The 24,911-nt window shown below is 42.9% G+C and overlaps 1 protein-coding gene across 1 annotated transcript in view; it reads right to left on the bottom strand.

Moving 5' to 3' along the window:
- Positions 1-24,911, bottom strand: part of LOC139274963 (kelch-like protein 1) — a 334,700-nt gene that overhangs the window by 244,138 nt on the left and 65,651 nt on the right. The window contains exon 3 of the mRNA XM_070891749.1: positions 16,443-16,639. Within this exon, the coding sequence (XP_070747850.1) occupies positions 16,443-16,639 (197 nt within the window). The remainder of the gene's footprint in view (positions 1-16,442; positions 16,640-24,911) is intronic.

Raw genomic sequence — 24,911 nt, 5'->3', positions numbered from 1 at the left:
ATTAATGTCAAAAGAACAAGACGCTGAACCTTGGGAGCAATTATGACAGTGTAACGCTCGTTCAGTACTGCACTGGAGTGTCAGCTTAGATTTTTTTTGTACTCAACTCTCTGGGGTGAGATTATGAACCTACAACCTTCTAATTCAGAAGCAAGGGTGCGACCAACTGAGCCACGGCTGGCTGACAATACAACAGTGAATACACTCCAAAAGTACTTCATTGGCTGTAAAGCGCTTTGAGACATCCCATGTTCATGAAAGGCACTCTATAAATGCTAGTCTTTCTTATTTTCTTTCTTTATAGGTGACGCTATCTGAGGTCGTGTTGCCTGTAAGATTTGCCGAGGCTCAGTTGGTCGCCCTCTGAGTCAGAAGGATGTAGGTTCAAGGAGTAGATCTTGCAAAAACCTGCAATAAATATTGGCTTGCGAATTCCATTTGGAATACCAGCTGAAACATTTAGCTTCCATACTCAAATGCTGAGTGACATTCTGTGGGTTTTATTAAATGTCAGGTCTCTAGTAATCATTTTTTTCTGTTTATTGCTGTAAGATTTATATTTTGCATCATAAAAGCTGTAGGATTTGCTGAAACAGAACCGATGAAGTAATTTATACGAGCAATTTTTTAAATGTGGAATCCTACAGGAGATGTGAATGAGGTGTCGTTTCCATTTTAGTCTGCACCATGCTTGAGGAGATTTTACATATAACGCAGACCCATTAAATATGAATTTCCCCAGACTCGTACAGCACTGTGGTAAAACGTTTTGGTTTAATATATGAACTCGACGAGCAAATGAGCAACCTCAGTAGTGTTGAAAAAAGTGAACATATTAACTTAGTGCTACATGTGTCATCACCAGTTGACATCCCTACCCTATACTCATTAGGAGTTTCATTAATATGGTTTAATTCCAGATGCTCATGTGGCTTATATCTGGGGATGTTAACTAGACAATGACACCTGTACTTCCTCTGTTTTCAAAATATAAAACAGTGAATAAACAACAACATCGACAGTCATCATTAAAATTTAGGAAACTTAGGCCGAGAAATTGGCCTCCTTTGCGCCTCCCGTTATAGCCCCCAGGGGACGAGAATGAGGTGCTAATGCCTTCCCAACCAAGCACGGCGAATGAAACAACTCCCGCTAAATTCCCCGAGAGGATTGCAGCGGCGGTAACACCTTATGCCACGGAGATTGTGAAATTATCGTCCTGCACACAGCTCCAGTAGAGCCCCAGACTCCAACTACAGTTCCTCCCCCTGCAGCATCGCCAGGCAACAACATCGACAGTTGCAGGAGGCATTGTTTGGGAGGCCAGGCACTTCGCGGGCACAAGTTAAAGGGGATATTGGTGTGGGAAAGAAGAAAATTGATAATGCATACTGCAAATTTTTCAGAATTTTCCTCGGCAGCGATCGATCAGCCTCGGACTCTGCTAGAGTGCTTGGGGCTGATTGGGCTGGATCACGGCTGCCGTCGGCGACGAGCTAATCTATAGAAATGCAGAGCCTGCAGCGATGGCCCTTCCCTTTAAAGAAGGGAAGGAACCTCAGATCCCAACAGCTTTGCCCTCGACATTGGGCAGCGCTGCACCACTACCCCGCCTGCGTCGTTTAGCATGTCAACGGACGTGGTAGCGCTTGATTTAGCACTCCACTTCCTTCCTGGAGCGCTAACACCCAATTTAGAGAAAGCTGAGAATCATTAGTGGCCGGCACAAATTTTTACAGCTTTCAAAAGTTAACGCCCAAAATGGGGCACTCCCGAATTTCTCTCCCTTAGAATTGAGAAGTGACTCCTCCAGTTTACTCTGATTATCACTCCCATCCTGAAATGCAGCTGTTTTTACACAAGTGGTCACCAATTTACCAAACCCTGGACAGTGAGTTTGGATGGGGGATCTCAACTAGGATAAAGAGAGATCACAGTTAACCTGCTCCTAACCGCATCTGGTACTTGTACACATGAAAATGAAAGATTTATATCGCGTCTTTCACAACCTCTGGATGTCACAAATCACTTCACAGCTAATGAAGTACTTTTGAAGTGCAGGGCCCAAGTTTCGGGCCGCGCCTAGAACGGCACAGCCCCGACCTGGACGCCCGTTTTTCGCGCCACAAAGTGCGCCTAAAAAAAACTTCCAGATTCTCCGGCTCCCTGCTGGTCCTCTTGAGCCGGGCGCGGCGCAGTACGAGCAGTTGGGGGCGGAGCTAGGTCCCTGCGCTGAAAACAGTGCCGGGACTTCTGCACATGCGCGCTACAGTGGACGTACATATGCAGTAGCTCCAGGTGCCCAAAACTGTGTGGGAGGGGCCCGAAGCATGCAGCCCGCTAGCTCTGGCCGAATGGCCTCACTGGGGCTGCGTGCATAAGGCTGCCACCCACGCCTAGCTCCTGCTTCCCCCTGACCCGACTCGACTCCCGCTCCCCCCTGCCTCCCTCGCCCCCGGACCGGACCCTGACACCGATCCGACTCCTGCTCCCCCCCCACCCCCCGCCCCCGACCTAACCCCCCGGACAAGACCCGACCCGACCCCCCGGACTGGACCCGACCCGTGCTCCCCCTCCCGCCCACCCGACCTGACCTCCCTCTCCCTTTCCCCCGACCCCCCCTCCCACCACCAACCTGACCCGACCAGCGGTCCCGACCCCTCCCCAGACCGGACCTCCCTCCCCCCCGCCCCCAACACGAACCGACCCGCGCTCCCTCCCTCCCCGAACCAACCCGACCTCCATCCTCCCCCCCCCGCCCCGCCGACCAGACCTCCATCCTCCCCCGACCCAACCGCCCCCCACCCCACCCGGACCGGACCCGACACGCGCTCCCCCTGACCCGACCCGCGCTCCCGACCTCTGATCCGACCCGACCCAACGCCACCTACCTGTAAATCTGGTGCTGGGGACGGGTCCTGCCCGAAGTCATGGGCCGGGCCCGGCCCGTTCAGCCTCCCCCCCCCACCTTCCCCCCCCCTGCTTTCCCCTCCTTTCTCCCCCCTTATCCTCTTCCCCCCACTTCCCCTTCCCCTTCCCCCATTCTCCTTCTCCTCTTTCCCCCCTTCCCCTTCTCCTCTTCCCCCCCTTCCCCTTCTCCTCTTCCCCCCCTTCCCCTTCTCCTCTTCCCCCCCCTCCCCCCCCTTCCCCTTCTCCTCTTCCCCCCCCTTTCCCTTCTCCTCTTCCCCCCCTTCCCCTTCTCCTTCTCCTTTCTCCCCCCTTCCCCTTCTCCTTTCTCCCCCCTTCCCCTTCTCCTCTCCCCCCCCCTTTCTCCTTCCTCTCTCACCCCCCTTTCTCCTCCTTCCTCCCTCCCCCCCTTCGCCTCCCTCCCTCCCCTCACCCTGCACCCCCCTCTTTCCTTCAACCCTCTCCTCCCCCTCCCCTCGCTGTCAAAAACACAGACACTGACAGATAGAGAGTGAGACACACACACAGAGACACACTGGGGTGGGGGCATCCCAGCATGCTGTTGGAGGACTCCCGGTGCTGCAGTCGTTAAGTAGAAAATGTTTTATTTATTAATTTTTTTAAAAATGTATACATTTTTTTTGATTGATTTATTGATTGATTTATTGATGTTTTTATCATTTATTATTGATGATGGCTCTTTATATGTAAAACTGATGTGTTTAATGTTTGTAAACTTCCCTTTAAACCCACCCCCCCGCCCCCCATTCCCTACGCCTGATTTGTAACCTACGCCTGATTTTCTCAAGTGTAGACAAGGTTTTTTCGAGCATACAAAAATCTTCACTTACTCCATTCTAAGTTAGTTTGGAGTAAGTTTTCACTGCCGAAACTTTGAAAACAGGCGTAAGTGGCCGGACACGCCCCCTTTTGAAAAAAAAATTCTATTCCAAAGTGAAACTGTTCTAACTGACTAGAACTGGAGCAAACTAAATGCCGAGAATTTGAATTTCTAAGATACTCCATTCTACACCAGTTGCTTCAAAAAATCAGGAGCAACTGAGGCCGAAACCTGGGCCCGTAGTCACTGTTGTAATGCAGGAAATGTGGCAGCCAATTTGCATGGTCCCATAAATAGCAATGTGATAATGACCAGATAAATCTGTTTTTTAGGTTTTGGTTGAATGAGAAGTATTGGCCAGGACACGAGGGAAAATGCTCCTTCTCTTCATCAATATAGTACCGTGGAGTCTTCTGCATTCGCAAGAGAGCAGACAGGGCCTTGGTTTAGCTTCTCATTCAAAAGACGACACCTCTGACAACGCAGCACTCCCTCAGTACTGCACTGGAGTGTACGTTTAGTATGGATTGCTCGATATCAGACATGGGATTTTCTCTTACTTGCTTGGGGATGACAAGGTCAATTGTAGCATCCCTGCTGCAATAATAATTTTTTCTTAAGGATTACACTAGTATCATACAATAGCGGGACTTGTAATGGTGACACCATGGCTTTTCATGATGTTGATATAGCTATATTGAGACTGCACATTCATTGCTACGCCCATTATGCTGCAATGAAAGAATTCAAATTATACCTGGATTGATACCCAGACTTCAAGGGTTAAATTACAAGGATTACACAAATTAGGGTTGTATGCCATAGAACGTAGAAGGTTAAGGGGGTGATGTGATCAAAGTTTTCAAGATATTAAGGGGAACAGATAGGATAGATAGAGATACATTTTTTCCGCTGGTTGGGGATTCTAGGGCTAGGGACTTAGTCTAAAAATTAGGAAACACTTCTACACACAAAGGTTGGTAGAAGTTCAGAAGTCTTCCACAAATGGCAATTGATTCTAGATCAATTGTTAATTTTAAATCGGAGATTGATAGCTTTCTGTTAACCAAAGATATTAAGGAATATAGGCCAAAGGTAGGTAAACAGAGTGAGGTCACAGATCAGCCATGATCTCATTGAATGGCGGAACAGGCTCGAGGAGTTGAATGGCCTCCTCCTGTTCCTGTTTTCCTATACCATCTTCAAATGTCGGTGTTCCTAATTTATATTTTGTGCAGATAACACTTATCCACTACATAGTTCTTAACACTGACTTATTTTGATTATTTTCCTTACTTGCCGAAGACAAATGCCAAAGTGAATGCTTTGACTTTTAATGTCAGCCATTATTTGATTTCGAAAGATAATTCAGTGTCTTTGTTATCGCATTATTTCAGCTGCTGAAATATTGGAAACTAGGAATTTTAATATTTATATTTTATTCTCAGCAAAGTGTGAAGGCTGTTAAAGAGGCCTGCCATTATCACTGGGAAAATGATGGTAGAATTGGGAGAAAGGAGAGTGAGGTGGGGATTATGGCCCTTAACAAAAAGAGATAAGAAGTAAACAGAGATAACGAGTAACCTTGATATAGTTTCCAGTAAAAGAGCATTTTAGAAATAGCATTCATGGCTAAATGCTGTAGACTGGTGTGTATCTGGGTAACGGTTTCGAAAATTCCATTGAGTTCAAGCACAGCATACAAACTCTCCCCTTCCCCAGGCCTGTCCTCCCATGAGGCAAACACACCTAGCTATTTCTCAGAGCTTCTCATCTATCTATCTATCGGGTGTACCTGGAGCCTATGCGGAAATCGCAGCTCATTAATTGTCATACCAAATGAAAATGGTATTCCACATTTCCAATACTACCACACCAATGGAAATCCATTGCTGCAAAAACTGACAAAGCTTTTAAAGTTAAGCGATGACAAAGGGCCAAGCGGCCTACTCCCACTCCTAATTCTTATGTAAGTAAAGGAATGCGAGAATGTTTGCGATATCCATCTTGTTTCATTAGAAAAGCCTCTGTGGGTTAAAGGATTAATGCACTCACCAACTAGTAGATCATAAGGTACTGAAGTAAAATCTGTTCAGTGCAGAGGGATTTGTAACAAGGAGCGTGTTATATATGCAGACTATAGATATACTCTGTGTAGTCACTGTATAGTTGCATAAGATGGAGACTTGTTACTTGATGTACTATCAATAAGGTTTACACTGTGTACATACTATGCTGGCACCACTAGAGGGTGCAACTGGTGGAGACCGGGGTTTCCTGCCCGTGGCAGAGGCTGTCCACCAGAGGGCACTGAGATGGAAGACTGGAGGGTCACCTGCATCGGTGTGCAGGGCCCAGTATAAAAGGCTGCCCACCATGCTTGTGCCTTACTCTGGAGTTACGAATAAAGGACCAAGGTCACTACAGTTTGAGTACAACACATTGCCTCGTGGAGTCATTCATAAGTGCATTTCAGACATAACAGAGCAGATGTCAACCACACAGCTTCATCACCATTTTTATTGTTTGTGGTCATAGCCACATCACCAAGTAACTAGAAAAAGACAACAACGTGCTCTATGGCAACAGCTGTGTGCTGACATTTTCTGTTCAAAAGTGTTATCTTCCCAAACAGTCAGCTCTTCTTTATCCAAATGGTTTATCTTAAATGAAATAGCTACGCTTCAAACATTTGAGATTTTAGGATCATCTTCTCATAATTCAGTTAGTGGTCATGTATCCAATAATAGGCTTATCTAAAACCTAATGTTTTCTGGTCGCGATAACCACAAATGTTAAATGAAATTTCAGCTTCTGTAGAAGTATATATACTTAAACAAATTTCAATACAATTAGAAAAGTCCCTGTTCATCTTTGCTGAAGAAGCAGCCAAATAACATGCATTTCAATAGACAGAGATTAAGTCAGGAAACTATGATAGTGACTGATCAGTATGTGGTTGTGTGAGGCATGCACCACACAGGAGCTTCTGGATACCTATACAATGTAAACCTCAAAGAGCAATGATTTGTGACATTCTATTGAGCTCAGGTCAGTTTTACCTGTACACAAACTTGCATTTATATGGCCCCTTTAATGTAGTAAAACATCCCAAGATACTTCACAGGAGCATTATGAAACAAAATTTGGCACCGAGCCACGAGATCATTGTCACAGAGATAGATTTTAAAGAGCACCTTAAAGTAGGAGAGGGAGGTAGAAAGACAGAGATTCAGGGAGAGAATTCCAGAGCTTAAGGCCCAGGCAGCTGAAGGCAAGGCCACCAATGGTTGAGCGATTAAAATCGGGGAATGTGCAAGAGGCCAGAATTGGAGGGTTGGAGAAGGTTGCAGAGATAGGGAGGGGCGAGGCCATGGATGAGAATTTTAAAATCGCAGTTGGCATTCCAGTCGTGAAAGGCATGTTTTATTTAAAAGATATAGTTCAACATAGGCATTTTGTTAAACCCTCATGCATATAGAAAAGAAAAAAGAAAGACTACTTTTTATAAAGAAAAGAACTTATAGGGCTGGAATTTCAGGTCGTTTGCGACAGGGTTTTCGCCGGGTTTTGACCCTCCGTGGCAAAAAATGGGGCGGTCGGCTGTTTTGCATTCGGGTAAAATCCTCGGGTTGGTTTTTACAGCGGCGTTTAGAAGCACAGCAGGGGAGAGCTGCGCCGGGGGTGCAACAGATCGTATTGTGACACCGGCACAAGTTCCGTCAATCGCCCGACCCGTACGCTGTGAAACACAGCCCCCCCCGATAACCGCCAGGGAAAACACAGCGGTGCAGCCCTGCCAGCGACGGTGAGGTGGATAAACTATAAAAAAGGAAACGTTTTTATTTTTTTATATTTTTGCAGCTATTTGTGGGATAAGGGTGCTGCCAATTTTTTTTTGAATGTTTTTGGAAAAACATTTTTTACCCTCCCAAGTCCTCTCGCGGAGTGCTCCCAGCCTCGCACTAAAAGTTGCCGAGGATCCAGTTTTTGTGCCGCAAAACTAGTACAATGCCTCCCTTTGTGCAAGGCCCAAATGACGAAAGTTGCTCCACAAAACGCAAACGTTAATCGGGCGGTAAATTTCCCACCCCACCTCCGCGAAAACGGCAAAACTGAAAATCCAGCCCAAACATGTCGTATCTCATCCTCAGGCCATCTCAAATCACTCTACAACCAATTATTTTTTGAAGTGCACGTGTTGATAATTATACATATTCTTACTACTTAGATAAAGCTACAGAACTAGAAAGAATGAGAAAATATTGCTGCAAAAATATAGAGGTTTCAAACTGCATCTATCTAGGCTACCCTAGAAATTGCCAAAGTTTCTCAAGGTAGCACCTGCAAAAATGGATTTTCTCATACTGCATTTTCATTTAAAGTCCATCGCAGCAGCCTATCTTTTATCTTGTGTGTAAAACATAAGTAATTATTTGTTTCCACTTCAGCTGTATTGAAACAGGTCAAATTATCATGTAGGATTTGAGCATAATTTTTGCATGGCAAGTAGCCTCGGACCTGACTGTCATCCTGTTTTCTATTTGTTACTGAACTGTTTTGGTTTTATACTTCGGTCTGCAGCATTTCATCCACATTCGACAACAAAAATTGGTTTCCAGTCTGAACCAAGAGACTCAGGCTGGGAGGTGGCGAAGACATCAATCACACATGCACCAGGGGAGCACTGAGGGAAATGAAAACCAGAGCGTGACAGGAAGGGACAGAATACATAAACATAAAAGAGTATCAGAAAGTGGGGTCAAAGCAGGGGGAAAAAATGGTTAAAAAAACAAACTTAAAAGCTCTTTATCTGAATCCATGCAGCATTCGTAACAAATTTGATGAGCTGACGGCACAAATAGTTACAAATGGGTATGATCTGATAGCCATTACAGAGACATGGTTGCAAAGGGTATTGACAATTTGGAAGAACAGACAGAAAGGAAAAGGAGGTGGGGTAGCTCTGTTAGTAAAAGGATGAGATCAGTGCGAGTGAGAAACAATATTGGCTCAAAAGAGCAAGATGTTGAATCAGTTTGGGTGGAGATAAGGAATAATAAGGGGGGGGGAAAAAAATCACTGGTGGGCATAGTCTATAGGCCCCCTAAAAGTAGCTACACTGTTGGACGGCGTATAAATCAAGAAATAATGAAGACTTGTAAAAAAGGAACGACAATAATCATAGGCGATTTTAATCTTCATATTGATTGGACAAATCAAATTGGCCAGGGTAGTCTTGAGGAAGAGTTCATAGAGTGCATCCGGGATAGTTTCCTTGAACATTATGTTGCGGAACTAACCAGGGAGCAGGCTATCTTAAATCTGGTACTGTGTAATAGGATTAATAAATGATCGCCTAGTAAAGGATTCTCTTGGATTGAGTGACCATTGCATGGTTCAATTTCAAATTCAGTTGGAGGGTGAGAAAGTTGGAACTGAAACCAGTATCCTAAGCTTAAATAAAGGAGACTACAAAGGTATGAAGGCAGAGTTGGCTAAAGTGGACTGGAAAAATAGATTAAAGAGTACAACGGTTGATGAGCAGTGGCAAACATTTAAGGAGATATTTCCTAACTCTCAACAAAAATATATTCCAATGAGAAAGAAGGACTGTAAGAGATGGGATAACCATCCATGGCTAACTAAGGAAATAAGGGATGGTATCAAATTGAAAACAATGGCATACAATGTGGCCAAGACTAGTGGGAGGCCAGAGGATTAGGAAATGTTTAAAAGCTGACAAAGAACGACTAAAAAAATAAGGCAAGGAAAGATAGATTATGAAAGTAAACTAGCATGAAATATAAAAACAGAGAGTAAGAGCTTCTACAGGTATACAAAAAGGAAAAGAGTGGTTAAAGTAAATGCAGGTCACTTAGAGGATGAGATGGGGCAATTAGTAATGGGAAACAAGGAAATGGCAGAGACTTTGAACAAATATTTTGTATCGGTCTTCACGGTAGAAGACACTATAAACATCCCAATGGTGGAAACCAAAGGGCTATAGGAAGGGAGGAACTTAAAACAATCACTATGACTAAAGAAGTAGTACTCGGCAAAATAATGGGACTAAAGGTGGCCAAGTTCCCTGGACCTGATGGCTTGCATCCTAGGGTCTTAAAAGAAGTGGCTGCAGAGATAGTGGGTGCATTGGTTGTAATTTACCAAAATTCCTTAGATTCTGAGGAGGTCCCAGTGGATTGGAAAACAGCAAATGTAATGCCCCTGTTTAAAAAAGGAGTCAGACAGAAAGCAGGAAACTACAGACCAGTTAGCCTAACATTGGTAGTTGGGAAAATGCTGGAGTCCATTACTAAGAAAGTAGTAGTAGGACATTTGGAAAAGCATAGTTCAATCTAGCAGAGTCAGCATGGTTTTATGAAAGGGAAATCATGTTTGACAAATTTGCTGGAAATCTTTGAGGATGTAACGAGCAGGGTGGATAAAGGGGAACCGGTGGTTGTGGTGTATTTGGATTTCCAGAAGGCATTCTATAAGCTGCCACACAAAAGGTTACTGCAAAAGATAAAAGTTTACGGGATTGGGGGTAATATGTTAGTATGGATAGAGGTTTGGCTAACTAACAGAAAACAGAGTCGGGATGAATGGGTAATTTTCCGGTTGGCAAACAGTAACTAGTAGCCTACCGCAAGGATCGGTGCTGTGGCCTCAACTATTTACAATCTAGGGACCGAGTGTAATGTAGCCAAGTTTGCTGATGATACAAAAATGGGTGGGAAAGCAAGTTGTCAGGAGGACACAAAAATCCGCAAAGGGATATAGACAGGGCAAGTGAATGGGCAAAAAGTTGAAAGATGGAGTATAATGTGGGAAAGTGCGAGGCAGAAATAATAGAAAAGCAAATTATTTTTTAAATGGAGAAAAATTGCAAAGTGCTGCAGTACAGAGGGACCTGGGGGTCCTTGTGCATGAAACACAAAAAGTTAGTACGCAGGTGCAGCAAGTAATCAGGAAACAAATGGAATGTTGGCCTTTCTTTATTGCAAGGGGAATGGAGTATAAAAGCACTGAAGTCCTGCTACAACTGTACAGGGTATTGCGAGGCCACACCTAGAATACTGTGTACAGTTTTGGTTTCCATATTTACGAAAGGATATACTTGCTTTGGAGGCAGTTCAGAGAAGGTTCACTAGCTTGATTCCGGAGATGAGGCGGTTGACTTATTAAGATAGGTTGAGTAGGCTGAGCCTATAATCATTGGAGTTCAGAAGAATGAAAGGTGATCTTATCGAAACATATAAAATAATGAGGGGGCTTGACTCGGTGGATGCAGTGAGGTTATTTCCACTCATAGGGGAAACTAGAACTATATTGCATAGTCTCAGAATAAGGGATCGCCCATTAAAACTGAGATGAGGAGGAATTTCTTTTCTCAAAGGGTTGTAAATCTGTGGAATTCTCAATCCCAGAGACCTGTGGAGGCTGGGTCATTGAAAAAATTTAAGATGAAGATAGACAGATTTTTGAGCGATAAGGAATAAAGGGTTATGGGGAGTGGGTAGGGAAGTGCAGCTGAATCCATAATCAGATCCAGCCATGATATTAAATGATGGAGCAGGCTTGAGGAGTCAAATGGCATACTCCTACTCCTATTTCTTATGTTCCAGATGGAGAAATCCATTTTTTTAAAAATTCAGGCATTTTGGTAATGTAACATATATCAGATCAGCCAAAGACAGGTCAATTCAAATTTAAATATTTATTCTGAATTCATCTCTAAAACCCTATGTACTTGGTCAATGAGGAAAGCATTTGCAGAGCAAAACTGTGGGCAGGAAGTATTTTGTGATTTTTTTTTGACACATTTTCAGTGTGCAGAAATCTACACAAAGGTGCAATTGTACATTGTAACACCTCAATAATCCTTGAATTTTCTATTTCCTATGGCTGATATATTGCTTACGCATTGACATAGGATACCACTCATGTAGAACATAGTAGTGATAACTATAGTCAGATGTGGCAGTGCAAATCTGACAGCATAACTTGCTTGCAGCACCATATTCACTTCTTGGCTCAAATAAGTGAATGTCTCACAACTTTATTTCTGTCTTCTCGAACCGGAGGGTTTTCTGTGTAGATTAATGTCAAACATGCAATGGGTTTGTCTACTTAAAAGTCCTTTTTGCTCTCAAAAGCTCGACAACATGCTCTGAGCATGAGGTAGACACTGAATTAAGTGGTGCAAATGATAGCTTTCATCAAGTACCCTAATACTTGACTTTGGGTAATTGAGGCTTGGGTGAAAGTGGTGGGGCCAATCTCTGCATACATTCTCCATTTTTCATAGATATAGCAACCAGTTCTTTACTGAACAACTCCCGTCTTTGGTTGCAAGTCCTTAGCAAAGTTTAAGCCAGATGAGGCCCGACATCATTTACATGAAGCTGACCTGCTTGCTCACTTCAATTAAAGACAGAAAATATGCAATCACACAGGAAGTCTGTCAGCATATGAAGCACGAGGCAATGGCACTCAGCCCTTTGCTAACATTTGTGACTGTTTTTTTCTTTTATTCGTCCTTGGAATATTGGGCATCACTGGCAAGGTCAGCATTTATTAATGGTGGGGACCACCTTCTTGATCCACTGCAATCTCAGCGGTTCAGTCACTTGCTTCAGTCACTTCAGAGGGCAGTTAGGACATTAGTGAACCAGTTGGGTTTTTTTCAAACTGCCATGGTAGGATTTGAATTGAGCTTTTCTGAATTATTAGACCAGGCCTTAGGATTACTAGTCCAGTAAAATAACAGCTACATGACAAAACCCCGAAGGAAATGTATTTATCAAACGTTGTTTGTCCATCTTTTGTTAAATAAATTTGCTCAATAATTTGAACCTAAAATATGAGTTCTAATGCTGCAATGCTCTACCATTTGATAGATCGAATGGAGAATTAAATTAATTCCAGCAGCTAAAATAAATAATCAAAAGGTTGCACTTTTTATGTTATTCAGGGCACAGTACTGAAAGCTTACTCATCTCAAGGCTAGTGAAGATGATCTGGAAGGCATTGGGAGTAATCTAATATACACAGGATGGAAGATCTGAAGAGTAGGAAATACCCAACACAGAACACAAACTTTAAAACCCGCATCAGAGAACAGCAGGAGTCATTTCTTTTTGGTGGTTACCACCTTAGGAGAGGATTAGTCTTGTGTATTTTTCAGAATGATACCAGGGCTAAAAGGTTTCAAATATGAGGAGAGGTTGCATAGAATAGGCGTCTATTCTCTTGCGTATCGAGGATTAAGGGATGATCTAAGTGAGGTTTTTAAGATGATTAAAGGAATTGATAGGGTAGACAGAGCCAATCTATTTACTCTGGTGGGGAAATCTAGAACAAGGGGGCATAACCTCAAAATTAGAATTAGGCCGCTCAGGGTAATGGAAATCTGGAACACTCTTCCCCTAAAATTTGTTGAGGCTGAGGATGAATTGAAAATTAAAAAACTGAGTTTGATAGATTTATGTTAGGGAAGGGGATTATGGATGTAATGTATTTGCTTCATGGATTATTTGATTAAGAATGCATAGCAACACATTGCTATTGAGAACCTATTGGTTTATTAACAAAGGTGTAACAATAACACTACATATTACCAGTTCATCCACTAGGTTCACAACTGTGTCCCTTATCGTGGATTGACCTAGACCCAACTGACTGGGTTTTATTGAGTCTTGTGAACATCAGTTGACTGGCTAAGCCATGCAAAATGCAGCAGGCTACAAACCTGTGAGAATACTCAAGGATGAATAAATTACAAAGGTTTTCAGAGCAAAGGCGGTAGATGGAGTAAAGACAGAGATCAGCCATGATCTCATTGAATGGCGGAACAGTTCGAGGGGCTGAATGGCCCACTCCTGTTGTTATGTTCCTATTTGGAGAAATTAAAAATGTCCCATGTTGATTCAGAATGATCATGGCTTGCTTATCTGATTATATATTTTACTTTGCTCATATACATTGTATGATGGGATGAGAAGGAATTATAATAAGTGGTAACTATCATCATGTGTTTTATGCCAGTGTTTCTATCCCTTGCAGCTGACTGCTGCAGTTACTATAAGTTTTTTTTAAAAATGAGGACATTGCTGATTCCCACACATTTGATGGTTATCTCCTTCACTGGCAATGACCATCATTACTTATTCATGTATGCAAATCCTTTTCCTGCACTAGCCTGTTTATTAGCATATGTAATGAGATTCACCAATATTTACGGTACTAAGTCTCAATGCATTTTACAGTATTAATAAATTCAGCAATATCTCTACTGAACAGCTCAGGCATTTTCAATTTCTAATTCATTACTTTTTATGGATTGTGCCAGAAAATTCTATATCAATATTTTTTTCACCGCAGAAAGCTATTCTAGGAGTATATAGAGCATTAAAATGATACTTTATTGCTTATACATTTTTCAATGTCCCGTATCGCAGAAGAGCACAGAAGATGTTTTAACGTCCACACGTTGGAAGAGATTTACTGGTCATCTCGAGCAGTTCAGTTCCGTAGTGTCCACATAACCAAACCATTACTTGGTATCGGTCTCTGACTTGGATTGAGACAGATTTTAATATATTAGTTCTGCCAGCACAATATTGATACATTCCATTGAACTTCTGGTGCAATGTTCCAACATTGATCTAAAGCATAGGCGCACCCCTGAAAATTTTGCCCTCAAGATCTGTCCCCTATTTGGTCCTGGTTTGGGGCTTATGGCAATTGGAAAATTGGGTACAAGAGCAGCTCACCATAAAAGGAGAAGTTGTGATTAGCCTGGATAACTGCCACTGACATGCACATAACTTCTGTGGGTAGAAAGCATCTAAATATTTGCAAAGTGCAAACCCTTGTACTTTGTTTGATATAAAGAACTTTGATACCTACATGGGTTCCATGTGTCTGTCGTGGCACACAAAATAAATATCTGCTATGCAGTGAGAGTGTCAGCCAGTGGCTCAGTGTGTAACCTCTGAGTCAGGTTGTGGGTTCAAGTCCCACTCCAGGGACACAAGCACAAAATCCAGGCTGACATTCCAGTATATTTCTGCGTGATTGCTGCACTGTCGAAGGTACCATCTTTTGGATGAGGTGTTAAACCGAGGTCCATTTGCCCTTATTTCAAAGAAGAGCAAGGGAGCTCGCCCTTGTGTCCTGACCAATATTTATTCCTCAACCAACACCACTAAAACTAGTCATTATCACATTGCTGTTTGTGCGACCTTGCTGTGCGCTAATTAGCTGCAACATTTCCTACAACAGGGACTTAACTCCAAAATAAAAAGTGCTTCATTAGTTGTAAAGCACTTTGGGATGTCTTGAGATTGTGAAAGGTGCTATATAGATAGATGCATTCTTTACTTTTTTTCTTTCAGAATATGCCACACAGGAATATATAATCATTGTGTCAAAATGCCTTTCCAAAGCATTTGAATGTACAGAGCAGAACTGACGAAAGAGTCTGGTTATGTGTATTGTTATGATTCATAACATAGTGATTCCAGCAATGCTTGGATCCTGACAGTAGCGATTGGTAACAATGATAGCTTACCCTCCTCATCTGCCAAGCCATTTGAATCACAATCATTTAAATGTATCCAAGTCAGATTTAATTGGTTTTAATATCATTTATGCCGTGGCAAGGTAATTTGTTAAGCAACAAAATAGTTTGCCAAATGCTTTTTTGTGCAACGGTGCTCAAAGCTCTCCCCTCCCCTTCTCTCCTGAAAGCAGAGTCCTTGCTGGAATATAATTTCAGGGACACCAGTAACCACTGTTGTGAAAGGGAGTTCACCGGATAGTAATCGGGAGCAGGCAGCAAGAACCCCACTTGATTTTCACCTGCCAAAACCAGGAGCATTGATCCCAATTGGGATACCCCTACCAGAGATCAGCAGTAAACAATTAACTCAACATAGATTGAGTATCAAGTACAGGATCTTTGTGTTTCAACCACTCAGTGCATAAACTTGTGGAACTATTGGGGAAACTAAGAATGTGTTTGTTTAATTCTGGTCCTTCAGGAAGGAAAGCCCTTTGAAATTCTAAAACCACAGAAAAAAAGTTATTCTGGTGAAACACTATGGATTTGCTGACGAAACTAATCTAAATATCACCATTTTTTAAACATTTTTAAAAAGACATAAAATACTCTCATCAGGATCAATCCCCCAAATTTATAGAGGGCTGCAATTTTAACGGTCGTTTAGCAGCTACATCAAACATAGGGTCGATTTACACATTTTCACTTCCGATATGGAGCTTTGCTTCACCAGAAAAGCACATCATGGACTCACACAGTACAGGAGGTGGTCATTTGGCTCATTGTGCCCATGCCAGCTCTGAGCTACCAGGCTAGTCCCACTCCCCTGGCTCTTTCCCCATAGCCCTGTATAATATCAGGAACTTGGGCACAGAAGTCAGAGGACTCACTACAGGATTTTCCATCCCTTGGTCTTGTTAAATTTACCCATAAAAAATTTAGCCCAGGAATACAATCTTCATTAACATTTTGAGTTCCACTTAAGCTTCTGGTAGAAATGAACTCTTGAGCTCTTGCAGCATCCATGAAAAAATCTGTTCACGTAGGACAGGATACATGCGGGGGCAAGGAAGAAGTGATGCAAGAAGGTGATTGGAAATAAAACATCTCTTGTCACCTTACCATAGTGTAGCTGTGAGCCACCTTCATTAATTCAGTGCAGCCCTGAGCATCAGCAAATGCACGGATACCCAGACAGTTTGATGGATGGAGCAGCTTCATCAGGAAATGGCAGCACACCTCCACCACTTGGGAGAGTTGGAGCAGGCAGGCAGCTGCTAAGAGATTCTCGATCGTCTCCTCCTTTAACTCAAGGCAGCCTGAAAACAAATACATTCCCAAAACACACTGTGACAAATATATTCTCAAGGTGGACACGGTAAACAAAAGATTTTCAAAACAGTATGTTATTTTTCTGCAATGTTCGCAATGACACGCTTTGTTCTCCATGCTTGTCGCTAATAATGAAAGCCCATTATAAACTAGATATGAACAGTTTGTGAGCAGATTCTATGCTAAAGACACAAATGACTTTATTCCGAACTGGTTAATAAACCCTTCTTCAGCAATCACGGCGATGTGATACAAAGCACTGCATTTTGAAAGTGCCAGCATGCGTTAAGTAATTGCAATACAAATGATGCACAAGTGTTTTCCCTCCTCTAATATAGAAATGGTAACCTAGAATTTCCAATCTGCATAATTTTAACACTGCTGTTTACCCATTGTTTTCAAATGTGCTAATTGAGCATTAAAATATCCTCACTCAGTAAATCGAAACAAATTTTTCCTTAACCATGCAAGTGTGCAACGGCTGAGCAAATGTATAATCCCAACAAAGATTGAATTGATCCTTAAAGATAAAGCTCCATATTTTCCAACTTCAGGGTTTAGATCTGGGGATGAAGTTGGTGCAAGGGATGCAAGTTCAAGAAGGTATTTGTTCCTCCATCGCACACCTCAACTTATTCAAAATGAATGAAGGGTTATTTTCAAGTCATTTTAAAAATGCTTCAGGTGCAAATCACAATCAATTTTCCCATTTCATTATTTGTCCTTGGGATGTGGGCGAAACTTGGAGAGACCAGAAGTATTGTCCATCTCTAGTTGCCCTGAAAGCATGAAGAGTTAACCACATATTTTGGACTGGAGTCACATTTAGGCCAGCAAAGTTAGCAATAGCAGGTTCTCTTCCCTGAAGGATATTTGGTTTTACAATGCAACTTTCATGGCCACTTTTTCTCTGGTGGCAGCCCACTAATTACCAGATTTATTGAATTCAATTTCACAACTTGCCCAGAGTGGAATTTAAACTCGCAAACAATTGCTTGCTAGCCCAGTACCATAACTATTACATTTCCATTATCTGCAGTGGCACAAGCATTTCTTTTTAAAGACAGTTTGATGGGAAATGTCATTAGATCAACTGTGCCATTTCAAATGTTCTTTTTATTCTGCTTTTAAAAATAATATTTCTTCTTTCAAAAAAAGCACTGAAAACATCTCAAGTTGCAACAGATACAAGAGTCTTCTGCATTACCAACCTATCGCAACACCAAGCTGACAGTGGAGCAGCGCTGTTTTATTCTGAATGGGCTGTTTCTCTTGGTTAATGAGGAAAAGTCGAGATTTCCATATGGCCAGTAGAGGGAGGTGTGAATTGTCCTTCCCTCCACCCATCCCCAAAGTTCTCAGTAGGAGTAGGGAGTAGTCAGTGTGTTGAACTACAGTTTCTCTTTATCCAAAGCCCCAGTATTTTTTGAAGCAGAGGTGGTGTTCTGTTCAGCTATGTCTTTCTTCCTTCCACATCCTGAAATCCCTCTCAATGGGGAGGCCAATACCACCAATTCAAAAGCTCCCCACCACCCAGGCATTGAAATTAAATTAAAATACTTGTGGGGGTCGATGATCTGAAACCATCCCCCCACCCCACCCCAGCCGACTGAACTTATTTTCTAAACAGTCGTGTTGTGATGACACTGTGCCTACTTTACAGGTGTAAAACAAGGGGCCAAAGCTTCCAAAATGGTGGGCGACAAGCGCGGGAACATTTTACGCTGGAAGTGCATCACATCCCAGATTGGTATAAGCCTCCAAAGAGGTGTCCAGGGATTGGGCCTGAAACAGGCATTAGGACCTTTGCAAATGAGGGAATACAAGTGGTGTACCCCAGGATCATTGCTGCTCCACTTTTATTCTTGGTGTGTGCATGAGTATGTGTAAGAGTAAAGAAGTAATGATACAGATAAATCTCTGGTTATGCCATAATTATTCAGTACAGTTCCAGGTGTCCCATAATGGAAAATTAATTAAAATCAAAAAGTACAGAGTGTAGATTCACCAAGATGATATTAGGAATGGAAATCTACAGTTATGAAGAGTGACTTGAAATATTGGACTATTTCCATTGGAGCAGAGATAGCCAAAGGATTTAGCAGAGGCCTTTAAAATTAAGAGTTTTGATAGAGTGAATAAGGAACAAAACAGTTCTTCCTGATTGACAAGGGATCATCAAATTAAAATTATCTGGAAGAGAATGAGGAGAGGGGTTAGGAGAACCTTTTTGATACAGAGGCATATTAGAACATGGCATGCTTTGAGGCAGAGCCCATTGCAACATTTAAGGGAAAAGTGGATAAATATTTGAAGCAGAGAAAGATACAAGGCTATGGGGGAGGGAGCAGGGCAGTGCAGTTCATTTAGAGTTTCTCTAGCAAAGAGCTGGTACCAATAAGGTGGGCCAATTAGCCAGCTTTCTTGCTGTAAACTCCTCTGCAATTATTCAAAACACTGTGCTTTAACTTCCCCCGATATCTGCGTTTATGCATATTCTAGAATCTAGAGATTGCCAGTGACATATAACTGTTATGAATGGTTATTCATCTAGACATCTGAAACATATAAACCTTCTTGTTGGGGTAACAAGACCCCACTATAGCTGCATTGCAAAAATTATTGCATAGCCCAACTGGTCCGCACGAGCCATCTCTCACCCCTCTTCATCTAACCCCGTCAGCACATCCTTATATTTCTTTCTCCCTCTTGTGTTTATTTAGCCTTCCCCTTAAATGCAACTATGTTATTCACCTCAACTATTCCTTGTGGTAGTGAGTTTCACATCCTAACCACTCTCTGGATAAAGAAGTTTCCCCTGATTCCCTATTGGATTTATTGGTAACTATCTTATATTCATGGCCCCTAGTTTTGGTCTCCCTCAAGTGGAAATATCGTCTCAATGCACATGCAAAATCATATTTTATGTGCTCTACTAGGCCCTGAGATTCTAACACCTGAATAAACTACTTCTGCCCACAAGCCTATGATAATCCTGGAAGAAGAATATACTTTAACAGAAGGTAAAGATCATGTCAGAAGTCTGAAAAATATTATGGTAAGTGCAATTTATCTTGCTTAGTTGAAAACTTAATGTTTAAATCAGCTGCCATTCACCTCAACCAATTTACTAGAACTGTAGAATTATCTTTGTTTTTTCTAGTAGCCAACTGAGTTTTAGCAATACCAAAAGTGTAGTGTTGTGAAATCCTCGGGGACACCACTGACCAGAAAGTCAAACGGATAAGCTACATAAATGCCATGGCTACCAGAACAGGTCAGAAGCTTGGGTATTCTATGGCAAGTAACTCACCTCCTGACTCCTCAATGTTTGGAGTGTGATGGAATGCTCTATGCGTACCTGGATGAGTGCAGCTCCAACAACACTCAAGAAGCCAGACACCATCCAGGACAAAGCAGTCCACTGCATCGGCACTTCATCCAGTAGCCTTAACATCCACTGCCTCCACCACTGGTATACCATGGCTGCTGATTATGTACAGGATGCACTGCAGCAACTCATCAAGGCTTCTTTGGAGGCACATCCCAAATCTGTGATCTCCACCATCTAGAAGGAGAACAGCAGAAGGTGGATGGGAACACCATCACCTCCAAGTTTTTCTCCACGTCACACACACCATCCTAACTTGGACATATATCAGCCGTTCCTTCAGGCATCAAAATCCTGGAATTCCTTACATAACATTGTGGGAACACCTTCATCACACGGACTGCAGTGGTTCAAGGCGGTGGCTCACCACCACCTTCTCAAGGGCAACTAGGGATGGACAATAAATGCCGGACTTTCCAGCCATGAAACATCCCGAGAATGAATCAAAGAAATGTGGGTAATTTGTCTGTAATAAGCTCATGTGATAATGCACTTACTATAAAATTTTAATAGTACAGAATAATCATGTCTTTTTGTGTGAAGGGACTTAAAAACATTGTGATATCCTAAAAATTGTTTTTAGTAGATACAGGATCCTACATCACAACAGTGACTACACTTCAAAAGTATTTCATTAGCTGTAAAAAAACTTTGGGACATCCTGAGATCGTGCAATATAAATGTAAGTCTTTCTTTATTCTCACTCAGCTTCCCAGTTGCTACAGGATCTAAACATTGATTTAAAAAAACTGTTCTGTCAGTTTTCTCCTTTGCTTCGCTGAAGAGAGTGCTTTATACTGAGACTCCGGTCGACTAGAACTGGCTGCCCTTCAGCGTCTCCATGAATTGGGGATTCCTCATGCGAGCGTGGACAGGGAACACTGCCAAATTGTTCCACTGTGGGAGCCCTCAACACCAATCCCAATCGTGTTCTCTTCCCAAAAAAACACAAACACTCAGCAGGGCAGGCAGTATTGGTGGAGACGGGAAGGTAGGGTTAACTTTTCAGGTCTTATGATCCTTCATTGTAACCAGAAGAACTCAGACCGAGGGATGTCATTGGCAATGTACGTCTCTCAGAAGCCATCATCTGATGTTCCTGGATGGGTGGAAAAGTGCCATAGAGTGAAGGCACTGTGGCAAGGGCCAGTGGAATTGGTGCAGATTTGCACTACCTTTTCATGGTGATCGCACATCAGTTGATCGTTGATGGAGTGGAAGCCCTTCCTGTTGGCAAAAACTGCTGGCAAGTCTTCTGGACCCTGATAGCTACTCGAGTGCAGTTTATTCTTCCCTGGACACGAGGAAAGCTGGCCACTTGATCCTACAGCTCTCTCATTGTGGCTGTTGGCATCCATGAGGAAGGTAATGTATTGAGGGCATTGATGGCATGCCTGATTCAGCTGTGCGCCGCAGACGGTGAGATGCGTATGATGTCCCACATAGCATGTGTGGCGCAAATGTCAAGAATGGTGTTGACTTTGGTAGCCACTCACAAAGCATTACCCCTGGTCCAGCAGGGAGCAGGTCCTGCTGTAATAGGCTGCACAGGTCAGCAGAAACAAAAAGTTGGGAAAAAAAACCCAACTGGAAGCTCAGTGCTGCCTTGGAAATGCACTACTCACAATGGCACATGATCTTAATCTCGAGTGCCTGCAGGTGAGTACTTCTTGAACTTCAGCTTCCAGTCACATCATGCACTTTGTGAAGTCAATCGTGTTAGGTTTTACTCAGTGGGTTTTATCGCTAGGCGGGACTTCTGATATCGTAGGATCACGATTTGAATTCATTCAAGAAGCACGATCTGCTTCTGATGAGTATGCTTGCCACCTTGGTCAGCTCTGGAGTTAAAATGTTAAAATGGATGTCGACAGGTTTCCAGTGGAAACGGGGGAGGGGGGTGCGGCCGGTAAGTCGATACGATTTTACATGCTTATGCTTCCCATTCCTGTCAGCAGATTGGGTTAAAATCAAGGCCAAAGCATTTCTGTAGTTCAGTCAGTCTGGCCAGAAACACCATTATCTCTGATCTTCCAGTGCTGAAACTGATATGAAGTGATCCCTCTGTTTAGGCCTGTCTCCATTCTTCAGCTGTCAAGGTGGGCAGGTGACCTCAGGCCAGTTCTCTGGCCTTATCGGAGACTAGTTGTGTGCCAGCTTTTAGAAAGTAGGTGTGCACTGCCCAGGTTCCAACAACAATGCCAATCTTTCTTGGTGTGGTAAAATGTCCCCCACTTTCTTTGCCATCTCTCTTTGGTAGCTGAGATAGCATCACAGATTGGATCACGAGACACGAACTTTCACAAAGTACACATCCACATTCAAATCCTATTGAATGCTTTTCAGTGTCAGTGTCAGTGTCAGTGTCAGCTGTGGCTCAGTGGGTAGCTCCCTCATCACTGAATCAGAAGATTGTGGGTTCACAGTCCCACTTCGTTGACTTGAGCACATAAATCTAGGCTGACACTCCAGTGCAGTACTGAGGGAGCGCTGCACTGTCGGAGGTGCAGTCTTTCAGATGAGATGTTAAACCAAGACCCGATCTATTCTCTTAGGTGGACGTAAAAGATCCCATGGCATTGTTTCGTAGGGGAGTTATCCCCGGTGTCCTGGCCCATCATCATCAATAAAAAACAGTTTATCTGGTCATTATCACACTGCTGCCGCGTTTCCCACATTACAACAGTGACTACACTCCAAATGTACTTAATTGGCTGTAAAGCGCTTTGAGATGTCAGTTAGTCCTGAAAGGTGCTATAAAAATGCAAGTCTTTCTTTCTTTTTGCAGCCTTGCTTTACAGCAATGGCAGCGACCAACAAATAGAATGAAGTCCCATTAAAGGCTAACGATTTGTTAAAAAATCCCTTCAATTTACACTGTTAGCATGCAATATATAACTTCATGCAAGTAGTTTGCCACCATTATATTTCTCAAAGTTCAACTGACCAATTGAAAATGTTTCTGAACTAACACACATCTAAAACAGATATGCACTTTATGGCTCATTGACCCTAAATTCATGGCCCCAATGGGCATGTACGAAATGCGCCCGCTCCTGTAGGGGCCCCGCAAGTTCCGGGTTTAGGTATTCGAAGCACATGCATCTAAAGCCGGAGCTTGTGATCTGTCCAAAATCCTCGACAGATTGCATGCACCCAGAAGTAAAGGGCCTCTGCGAGTGGAGAGTTGGGCTAGTTTCCCAGCTTCTGCCCATCGAATGCCCATGAAATTCCTACAACTGATAAAAGCAGGCATAAGGCCCACTTTTATCAGCACAAGACTTTTAAAAGACAGAAAAATACATTTTCTTTCAATAATTTACACATTTAAAATCCTGTTAAATAAGGTAAGTTTATTTTTACGCCCTTTAAAATATGTTTTAAAAAAATTAAATTTTTGTTTTAAATAAGTTGATTAATTTTAATGTGATTTAAAAAATATATATATTTTTAGTGTGTGTGTTTTTTTTATATTTATGGTGATTCTGTATATACGGAACTTACCACAAGTATGATGGAAATACCCCCACTTGAATTGGTTGGGCCGGCCACATGATCCCAGGGACCCATGCAAAGCGCCAAGGTCCCTCTAATACTTGGGTCTCTACACAGGCCTTCGCGTAGAGGCCGAGGACCACAAGTCGCCAAACCTCCCGGACCACCAGGTAGATTCGTAGAAATTTTTCAGGTCGAAGGCATCCGCCCGCGGGAAGCCTCCGACCGCAATTTCTGGGCCAATATTTTTCACTGAACGCTGTGATAGGACACAATTCTGTACAATGGCATCGCTTTAAACCAGGATTATAAATAGAAATGGGCCATGCTACTTAAACCATTCGGGTGCCCTTTGGTGTATTGTTAATGAGAATAATTTCCATCTGTTGAGACCATTAAGAATAAGTTACAAGAAAAATCATCCAAGTGGAAAGAAATTAGAAGTGAAATGGCACAACAACACACAAGGATTGAGAAGCACCTCTGCTCATATCGCCACATGACACAAAGCCACAATTATAGTACTTCAATCTTTCATATTTCATAATTGAGTTTTTTTATGGTTCTGGTAATAGCAATACCAAGAGCAAGGTTTGAATTTCTTCTCCACTAGCAGTGCTGCTCAGTGATTCTAATACCCATGCACCTCTTCCACTAATCCAACTTTGGGGTCTTTATGCCACATCTGAGGGGACATAGCTAGTTGCACTAGAAAATGCTCTGATTGGCTCTCCATGATCACATGACCTGATTGGTCCTCTTGGAGGATAAGCCACACCCAGAAGTTTCTCTGGAATGTGTAATTGGAATCACCTAGCCCAAGTTCTGAGTGACTTTGAAAAGTGTAATTCGAGCCATTCTGACTTCAGACCCCAGAGAGAAAAGAGCCTTTGCCATCCCAGCATGTTCCTGACAATCCCAGCCCAAGTTCCTGACCCCATCACAGCCCAAGTTCCTGATCTTGCTCCCCCCAGCCCCACAATAGGTGGGCAGTGTGTGTGGGTCATGGATTGTTAACAGGTTTATTGCGTATGAAGTGAACAGTGTCAGTGTCGTGATTTCCGTATTTCATCCAGACCAATCATGTCACTTGTCATACACGCACCGAGCTTCGAGAAATCGGGTATGGGTGTAAAGGGGGTTGGAAGAATGTCTTTCCAGAGTTCCCTCTTTCCCCTCGCCCGCTTCCCTCTCTCTCCCCCCCACAGTCTCTCACTCTCTCCCTCTCCCTCTCCCTCTCCCTCTCCCTCTCCCTCTCCCTCTCCCTCTCCCTCTCCCCCCAATCTGGTTCTCTCTCTACCTCCCCCCACCCTCCCCAGTCGCTCTCTACCTCCCACCTCCCCTCTCTTCCACCCCCACTGTGTCTCTCTCCC

Source organism: Pristiophorus japonicus, chromosome 10 (assembly GCF_044704955.1).
Source record: "Pristiophorus japonicus isolate sPriJap1 chromosome 10, sPriJap1.hap1, whole genome shotgun sequence".
NCBI lineage: Eukaryota > Metazoa > Chordata > Chondrichthyes > Pristiophoridae > Pristiophorus > Pristiophorus japonicus.
Note: the sequence above shows the minus strand (reverse complement) of the source record. Positions and strands in the feature narration are given on the sequence as shown.